General features: G+C 43.9%; 1 protein-coding gene across 1 annotated transcript in view; it reads right to left on the bottom strand.

Moving 5' to 3' along the window:
- LOC105891487 (apoptosis-stimulating of p53 protein 2-like) overlaps positions 1-9,959 on the bottom strand; it is a 52,818-nt gene extending 42,859 nt beyond the window's left edge. Inside the window, 1 exon segment of the mRNA XM_031562156.2 lies at positions 9,406-9,959. Coding sequence (XP_031418016.1) covers positions 9,406-9,414 — 9 coding nt within the window. The 5' untranslated portion in view covers positions 9,415-9,959.
- Positions 9,960-10,000: the final 41 nt, after the last annotated feature.

Genomic DNA, 10,000 nt, shown 5'->3' with positions numbered 1-10,000 from the left:
CATATGGAATGATGTACTAAACAAAAAAACTGGTATCTACCATGTAGAAAATAATAAAAGTAAAGAAAAAAATTCTCAAAAAATGAGAAGGTGTGTCCAAACTTTTGACTGGTACTGTATATAAATGCTATATATATGTATGTATGTATGTATGTATATAAGTATAAAGCACATACTGTATATATGAAGTCTATATGTATCGAGATGTATACCCTTTATGACTTTATGACTTACATTACAAAGACCCTTTGTCCCACTTGAGCTTTGCACCATAGCTGTCCACTGTTCCTTACATACTACAGACCATAATACAGACCATAATACACACCATAATACAGACCATAATACACACCATCATTTAATTTAATTCAATTTAATTTAATTTAATAAGTGTCACATTTTATTACAAAGTATCAAAGCACTGTCACTCTTTGTTACTTGGTATAACTACACACTGCACTTTATGGTGTAGTTTTTGTGCCTAGTTTTGTGCCTAGAAGGTTCTAGAATGTGCCTAGTTTGCCTAGTTTTGTGTACTGTTTGTGATTTATGCTTGTTTACGTTATGTGTGGGGTCGATACCAGAGAGTCCCCCTTTTAAATAAAAGAGAATATTGTTGTATAGAAAAGCCACCATCTCCTGCACCCTTCTTCCTAACTTCACCAGCCAGTCCAGTCGCCACATCCCAAAAACGTGGGGTGGTCGCTTCGGTCCCTCACACGGAGGTAGGAAACATGAAGTATAAGACACTGTACTTTACGGTGTAGTTACGGAGGTAGGAAACATGAAGTATAAGACACTGTACTTTACGGTGTAGTTACGGAGGTAGGAAACATGAAGTATAAGACACTGTACTTTACGGTGTAGTTACGGAGGTAGGAAACATGAAGTATAACACACTGTACTTTACGGTGTAGTTACGGAGGTAGGAAACATGAAGTATAAGACACTGTACTTTACGGTGTAGTTACGGAGGTAGGAAACATGAAGTATAAGACACTGTACTTTACGGTGAAGTTACAGAGGTAGGAATCATAAAGTGTGAGTTTTACCGTCTGGGTTTCCCTCTCAGTCATAGCCCTCAAAGCTCAGACTCGTCTCCAGGAAGATGTCTAATTCAGGCTGATCTTTCATTTAGCTCGCATCCGGTCGTTAATCATTAATCAATCATTATATTGCTTTATTGATTATACTTCAGTGCCAGTAGCAGACAATGAAGAGGAAGGCTTTTCTTTGGGGACTGTCAATACTACTAGTGTTACCACTATAACTGGGACTGATGCTCATAATAATAATAATAATAAAAATAATGATAATAATAACATAATCAATACTACCACTATTACTGGGACAGCTACTCATAATAATAATAATGATAGTATCTCTATAGTGTCTCTTTACAAGTGTTTGTACACCTGGTATGAAATGCGCTGTACAAATAAAGTTTGATTTGATTTGATAGTAGTAGTAATAATAATAACATTCCCTGTTCTCCTGAAACAGCCCACTGGGTGGACGATCATTCCCTGTTCTCCTGAAACGGATCTTCCCTGTTCTCCTGAAACAGCCCACTGTGTGGAGGCCTTAAGACTCCTTGAATCCTCCGTCATGTTTACACTCAGTCATTTTTAGACAGCTTAATCTTGGCACGCCTCGTCAGGATGTCTAATTCAGGCTGATCTTTCATTTAGCTCGCATCCGGTCGTTAATCAATAATCAATCATTATATTGCTTTATTGATTATACTTCAGTGCCAGTAGCAGACAATGAAGAAGAAGGCTTTTCTTTGGGGACTGTCAATACTACTAGTGTTACCACTATAACTGGGACTGATGCTCATAATAATAATAATAATAATAATAAATAATAATAATAATAATAATAATACAAATAATGATAACAACAACATAATCAATCCTACTAGTGTTACCACTATTACTGGGACAGCTACTCGTAATAATAATAATGATAGTATCTCTATAGTGTCTCTTTACAAGTGTGTGTGTCTTGTAACCCCCACCCCCATTTTCCTTCTGTGAAGGGCATTGTGTTACCACCTGGTATGAAATGCGCTGTACAAATAAAGTTTGATTTGATTTGATAGTAGTAGTAATAATAATAATAACATTCCCTGTTCTCCTGAAACAGCCCACTGGGTGGACGATCATTCCCTGTTCTCCTGAAACAGCCCACTGGGTGGACGATCATTCCCTGTTCTCCTGAAACTGATCTTCCCTGTTCTCCTGAAACAGCCCACTGGGTTGAGGATCTTCATTTGGAAATGAAAATGGGACTCATTAAGACTCCTTGAATCCTCCGTCATGTTTACACTCAGTCATTTTTACACTCAGTCATTTTTACACTCAGTCATGTTTAGACAGCTTAATCTTGGCACGCCTCGTCAGGCACTGCAGCAAAGGCAAGCACGAAGGGAGGAGAGGAGAGGAGCAAGAGAAGAAAAGAAAAGAAAAAAAAAAAGAAAAGAATAGAGCTAGAGAGAGAGAGAGAGAAAAGAGGCTGAGTAAAAACGAAAGAGGTGGTTGCTCTGCTGCATGGGGTTTGCTGTTTGCCGCGGTTGCCGTGGTTACCGTTTCCGTGACTGCAGCCATCGAGATAAACGGTGCGGCCTCGAGATTGCTGCAGAAAAAAAAAACTGAGAGCCAGCCAAAGAAGACTCTCACTGCTGCTACTGTCTCACCCCATCGTTATCTCTCTTTTCTACTCTCATTCTCTCTCTCTCTCTCATTATCTCTCTCTCCCTCTCTCTTTATCTCTCTCTCCCTCTCTCTTTATATCTCTCTCCCTCTTCACTTTATGAGACATTTCAATGCCAACAATACATCAATGCCAAAATGCCACAAAGCCATAGTTCCCTTAAGTGTCAGACAGAATTACTTTAGTTTTTATCTTCTCATGGAGTTCAAAATGGAACAGCATTACATATATAATCTGAAACATCCTATATATATATATATATCCAATATAATCTCAATCAAGTTTAGACACTGATGCCATAGGATTGCATATAGCAGCCCAGACATAGCATATGCGTAGGCTTTAATTCTATAGAGGATTTCCATAGCTGACGACATGTAATCCCAATGACAGCCTGGGAATGATGTATGGAATTCCAGGGACAACCTGTCAGGCAGTAACTAACTCGGCTTCGGATCTGAGCCAGAATTAGCAAACCCCTGAGTTATGGATATATGGGGGCCGTGTGTGTGTGTGTGTGTGTGTGTGTGTGTGTGTGTGTGTGTGTGTGTGTGTGTGTGTGTGTGTGTGTGTGTGTGTATAAGAGTTATGGATATATGGGGGCCGCAAAACTGAAATGTTCATCCTAGTGAGGCCATGGGTGTTGAGAGCTGAGCGGCAACTGGCACATGCCATCACAGGGGAAGTTCCAGCAATCAGCGCTTGTGTGTGTGTGTGTGTGTGTGTGTGTGTGTATGTGTGTGAGTGTGTGTGTGTGCGTGGGTGAGTGTGTGTGTGTGTGTGTGTGTGTGTGTGCGTGGGTGAGTGTGTGTGTGTGTGTGTGTGTGTGTGTGGGTGTGTGTGTGTGAGTGTGTGAGAGTGTGTGTGTGTGTGTGTGTGAGTGTGTGTGTGTTTATCCCCACAGATGGGCCTGTGACAAAAGCTCTGGGGAATGAGAGTTCCTCTTTAAACTCTCCAACAGAGAAATGATTGCTTCTCTTTCTCACCACTTCCACTGTGAGTTGTTTGTCTGTGTTGTGTTTCTGTTCCAGGAACGACGGCAGAGAGATACAGATCTCAGTCTGCCTCTGAAAAGCCCCAAGGTCTGACTTTTTGGGGAATGGCCATTGAAAAGAGGACCATGAGGTTTTACAAGCTAGCTGATACATGTTAGCTCACACGCGCTAGCTGATAAAATAAATGTCACAGAATCTAGAAGGTTCAGGCTATCAGAGAGAATGTAAATCGATCTGCTGTAGAATGTTCTGAGGACACCAAAGCATTCAAAGAGAACGCCTCTCAATCTAGAATGTTCTGAAGACACTAGAATATTAAACAGGAGTCATTGTCGTGATGAATATTCTGTGAACACCGGAACATTAAACAGATGTCACTGAATGTGGAATGCTGGAACTAAATTACTCTTAAGCTGCAAACCGCTACAGCTGCTAATTCTAGAGCCAGTCACAAGAATGTATCACCCCAGCCCCCATCCAGTTAATGTTCCAGGCAGCTTCTCATAATCCATTCTTTAAATTCTGGGGTAGGGTGAAGAATGTGTGGCATCCTTTACACTGACAGGCTCCGGCGAAGGACAAAAGAGATACATATATTAGGAGACGGCATGCAATATTAATGCACCTCGAGAACAAAAATTGTCAAAGTCCATTTCGCAAGGGCCTATTAAAACAACCGCTGTTGGCTTGTGAAATAAATAAAAGCGGTTACAATTACATATGAACGTGTACATGCGCAGTCGACAGGTGTGCTGAGGTACATTAACGATGCGGAAACAATAAGCAATCCTTCACATTGCTAATGTCTCGAGAACTAAAATGGGCGCGACGTCCATTTCACCTGAGCCGATAATAACAACCGTTGTCGGTGCATTAAATAACCAAAACAGGTTAAATTTGCACATGTGCGTGTTCACCCACAGCTGACAGGTCTGCTGTTGCCTATCCGCGATGGCCGAAGCGATGAACAAGCCCTCCTCAAATACCTTATCACATTCAGATGTCGTTGATGTTTTTTTTATATATTAAGCAGCTTACAGCACGGAGCGGCACAGGGGGGAGAGCGTTTGTTCCACGGCCGCACGTGCTTTAAGGGAATTAAACCCACGGTGACCCCAAGGAACAACGCGGGCCATCGCCATGGCCGACTAACTCCCAGCGCACAGCAGAAGATTTCAAGTCCCCACCGGTTAATCTGTAAACAGTCACCACCGTGTTGGACTTTGTTAGTAACATGTTTGTTTGTTTGTTTGTTTGTGCATTGTTTTATTTATAAGGGACCGTGCGCAACATTGTTTTTTTTTACCAGATTTAGAGATATGAGGCTTATTCCCATCAGCAGACCCACAGGGTGAAAAGACACAGCTGACAGGGGAGTGAACGTGTCCCATAGCATAGCGTAGCTAGCATAGATAGCGTAGCTAGCATAGGTCTGACTCACCTGGCAGACAGACTGAGGCCATATCTGGGACAGAGTGGAACATACACTACTGAATAAACTACAAACTGGGACAGAGTAGACCATAAACTACTGAAACTACAAACTTTGTTTACTGACTTTTTCTCAGTAGAGACAGAGGCCATACCAGAGTCAGTTGTTCTGTGTGCACTTATGCAGAGGCACAACATGACTGACTTAGACCATAAACTTCTGAATTAATATTTTGATGCATAATAAAAACTTTTTCTGACTTTTTCTCAGTAGACTTTGGATCCACCCTCTCACCCTCTATAGTGTACTGTATGCATAAAGTGGTGCAAATAACCTTTTTGGCCTACAGACCACAGTAGGTTGTTATACCAGAAGTTCAAAACGGGATTTCAATCGATTTTATTTATTTTTTTTCAAATGTGCTATTATAATTTCATAATGTTTACCAAGCAGATATGTACCATACTGTAAGTCGCTATGGATAAAGGCATCAGTTGAATGAATCAATATGAAGGTGAAGAGCTCTCATTCATCCTCTCTGTTAGTGCTTCGGGAGGTGCCACCCTGTCTATATCTGTGGCCCACGGAGACAACCCCATGTACCTTCCTTGCCTGTAAAGGCACTGTTTGTGCCCAGTCAGCACCCATAGTTCTTGACTGGCTGCTTTTTGTGTGTGCTTTCTTGTTTGCTAGCGTGTTTGTTTGTTTGTTTGTTTGTCTGTTTGTCTGTTTGTTTTCTCAGGGAGCGGTTCTAACCCTCTAATCAATGTGCTGGACAAGGCCATTCATCTCAAATGGTTTACTGTCACTTGGGTTTCCATCACACTGCACTGCAGAGACACAGGAATACGAGCCATAGAATGATCTCCAAATAACCTCTAAATTAAATGATCCTCATTGCCGTGGCGATGGCTACCAATCACTTCTTCAGTCTGTACACAGTGACATCTTAAGCTTGTGATTTATTTCACAGTCACAGATTGGGCGCGTACCAAACCGAACGTGTCACGGTTTCCTTAATGCTCCATGGCTGACGAGGAACAAGGCGTCCGGGGTGATTCTCTATTTTATTTCCCTTCTAATTGGGAACTGCTGTTTGTGAATGGTAAAAAAGTCCAGGGAAACAACCGCGCAAGCTAAAAGTCTATGACGCTTAACACCCCAGTGTTTTCCAGAACAGACGACATACACACACACACACACACCCACACACACACACAGAACAGAACAGAACAGAACAGAACAGAATCTAGTGAGGATTTGGCAGAGTTGGTGCGGGTCCAATGACACTAACAGAATGAGGGTGTTATTGAGAGTAAGACCCCATTTGAGTGAGACCCCGTTTGAGAGTGAGACCCCTGTTTGAGAGTGAGACCCCGTTTGAGAGTGAGACCCCGTTTGAGAGTGAGACCCCCGTTTGAGAGTGAGACCCCCGTTTGAGAGTGAGACCCCTGTTTGAGAGTGAGACCCCGTTTTGAGAGTGAGACCCCCGTTTGAGAGTGAGACCCCGTTTGAGTCCAAAGATTAAGAGCAGAGGGCAGCGCACCAGGGGGGGTTGAGATGGAGTCTAATTTTATCACCCACCCGACCAGCCAGCCAACTAATTATAGAAAGGCATTGTGTTTGTGTGTGTGTGTGTGTGTGTGTGTGTGTGTGTGTGTGTGTGTGTGTGTGTGTGTGTGTGTGACTGTGTGTAAGTGTGCGTGTTTGTTAGCACTCAAATCTGTGTGTGTGTGTGTGTGTGTGTGTGTGTGTGAGAGTTTGTTTGTTGGCATTTTGGCACTAGAGACTTGTGTGTGTGTGTGTGTGTGTGTGTGTGTCAGAGAAAGATAGAGGCAAAGTGTGTGTGACTGTATGTTGCCACTAGAATCTCTGTGTGTGTGTGTGTGTGTGTGTGTGTGTGTGTGTGTTTGTGTGTGTGTGTGTGTCTACAGTACCCGCCCGGGTTAAAAACAGCCTGGCCTGTCATCTGCTGGGCCTCTGGTTATTGTGCGTCTGACAAAGCCGCCCTCTTGCCGAACAACACCGGCTCCTCCGTCCGCCGCTCACTGTGAGGGCATTCTTTCCCAGCATTCAATAGCTCCTAGTCATCAGGCCACTTCCCTGTGTTTATGTGTTTATATTTAAACAGCCTGAGAAGGAACACACAGTCACAGCTCTGTGCTCGGGGAGAACGTGGTGGTAATGGGTCAGAGATGGCTACTAGGAGGACTTAGATGGTACAAACCTGGCAACCATCTGAGACCGTGTTCAAAAAGACACAGATATATAGAGGAACACGATGAATGGTCTAAGGCAAACCAGGCAACCATCTGAGACCGTGTTCAAAAAGACACAGATATATTAGAGGAACACATGAATGGTCTAAGGCAAACCTGGCAACCATCTGAGACCGTGTTCAAAAAGTCCCCTGAAGTCGTACAGATAATGAAATTAATCAAGGGGAGGGATACCAGACATTCAGAATTCAGATACATGCAGTTTGGGTCTGATTCTTTAGACTGTTGGAGCTTGTGGGTATGTGGCCGTGATGGTGTTCTGTTGTTTGTGTGTGTGCGTGTGTTTGTGTGGGTGCGTGTGTGTGTCCTAATGTGTGTGTGTGTGTGTGTATGTGTGTGTTTTAAGGTGTGTGTGACTGAGTGTATAGTCGAATAGACAAATAGGCTAACTGTTCATGAAGGTATTTATCAGTTGAGAAGGAACTGTTGCATCGGTAATAAACCAAATAATGCCTTGCGGCGCTGAGATCCCATCAGTTTGGCCGATTCAGGGTTATGTCAGAGAATCGACTGGATTTGACATGATGGAACATCTAAACTGTTTACAATCAATAACAACAGTCATACCGTAAAACGTCCTTGAAGGCCACTAAGCACAATGCCATACCTCGCCCGCTTTTCACTGCGTTCCGACGTCCCATATAGGTACTGTTTGACTGTTGTGGCAACACGGATGACGTTCAACCAACATTGGAGTTTCCGTGCAGACAGAGTGGGCCAGATTTCACGTCAGCCTATCAGCTGTCACTCAAACGGAAGGTCAGGGAACACTGGGGTTCACCCAGGGAAATGCTTTCCTCGTGGAACAGGAGGGACTGTCACGTCGCGACGCTATTATTTTAGATTTATGGCCCGCCATCAGTGCATTTAAGCGAGGCTTAATTAATGCCTTTCCATTGAAGGACACACCCCGAGGGTGTTCTGTGGAATATAAGGTTGTCCCAAACGATAAAAGATAGCCCACTAACGTCTACAGACATTACTGCCACATGGTCACATAATGTCGCATATTCCGTAGGCTCCGTGGGTTTTTTTACACCCGCCACCATGGCATAAGCCCATTATCCAATCAGTCTGACCGTGTCATTTCAGGACAATTGAATTGGGTGAGGTGAACTGTGCGGCTGACTGCTGCGCTCATCGAAACGCTGTCAAATAAATAAATAAATAAATAAATAAATATGTATATATAGGGAGAGAGCGAAAGAGAGGGGGTGGGTGGGTCGGGGGCAGCAAAAATACAAATTGACTTCACGAGGCGCGAGGATGAACACCGTAAATCTATCGCCCTCTAAACAAATGTATGAACACCTCACAAATCTTAAAGGGCAACCTGCGCTTTCGCGTCCAAACGCGGAATATGATTTAATGGTTTAATCGGATTGCCATTTGTTGCATCATTTCATTCCGGACCCGGAGACCGGTTCAAGCCTCTTTATCCTCTCTATGAGCTCCCAGAGATGCTGGCCGTGGTTAGGGTCGGAAAGACTGAATACTACCCACAGCTCTGCTCTGGACATCGTCTGCCCTTGTCAGGTTTGAGCGATATGAAGGAGATGTGATTATGAGTTTGATTTGATTACAAAAGACCCGTGACTGCATCACGGCATCAAAGGCAATGTAATTCAATTGCAAGGACATCGGGGCATCCTTATAAAGAAAGGCTATGCGCTAACCTACGATACCGCGTGTGTGTATGAGTGAGTGTGTGTGTGTGTGTGTGTGTGTGTGTGTGTGTGTGTCTGTGTGTGTGGCATCTCGTTAACCCTTACATTCTCATGCAGTCCAGCACGGTATGTCGTGCGTTCTACCCTGCTCAAAAACACCACACCAAACCCACATGCGAAGACCATCATCGTAAATGAACATATGCATTAAATCCTCTCAACCTCTCGAACGTACACATCACCTGTTCAGACAGGGATTCCACAGTGTAGTGTTGGTGTTTGGCGATAGACGGGGGCTAGAGTGTTCAGCTACTCACCGGCATCATATTGGCTCCGTGTCTCGTGAAGGATTAAGCCAATTTCTTAAAAGGTTCCAGAGTTTCCGTTATTGACAGCGGAGGTTCTTGATAATCCTTTCGAAACCCACAGTCCACAAAACACAGTCCCCGACTGAGGTTATCGACTTTTTTTTTTTGTAAAGTCAAAGCTGATTGTCTGCACAGCAACCTAGCCTACTACCGTTACGTCCGTGTGGAGAGCCAGTGGCTATCTCCAACGTTGTGTTTTAACTTCCAGGACTCTTGATGCCCCTTAACAAAAACCTGTTGCGGTTTTGCCGACATCCACTCGAATTAAGTTCCTCGTTTGCGCTGCTCGCATCCGTTACGCACGAGTTGAGACTCCGTTCACTACCTGCGCGACATGGCTATTTGGCGGTGCTGGTGAGAAGTAGCTACAATTGATCCTCTGTTATCGTAGCCAACGGCGACAGACATCAAGCGACAACAGGAGCATGTTCCGCCTCGGCAGCATGAAGGTTGGCCGGACCAGAAGCTAAGCGGATTGTCGCCCCTTGGTTGGTGTGTGTGTGTGTGTGCGCCGGTTCATGCGTTGTGTGTGTGTGTTGCTCCA

Source organism: Clupea harengus, chromosome 24 (assembly GCF_900700415.2).
Source record: "Clupea harengus chromosome 24, Ch_v2.0.2, whole genome shotgun sequence".
Classification (NCBI taxonomy): domain Eukaryota; kingdom Metazoa; phylum Chordata; class Actinopteri; order Clupeiformes; family Clupeidae; genus Clupea; species Clupea harengus.
Note: the sequence above shows the minus strand (reverse complement) of the source record. Positions and strands in the feature narration are given on the sequence as shown.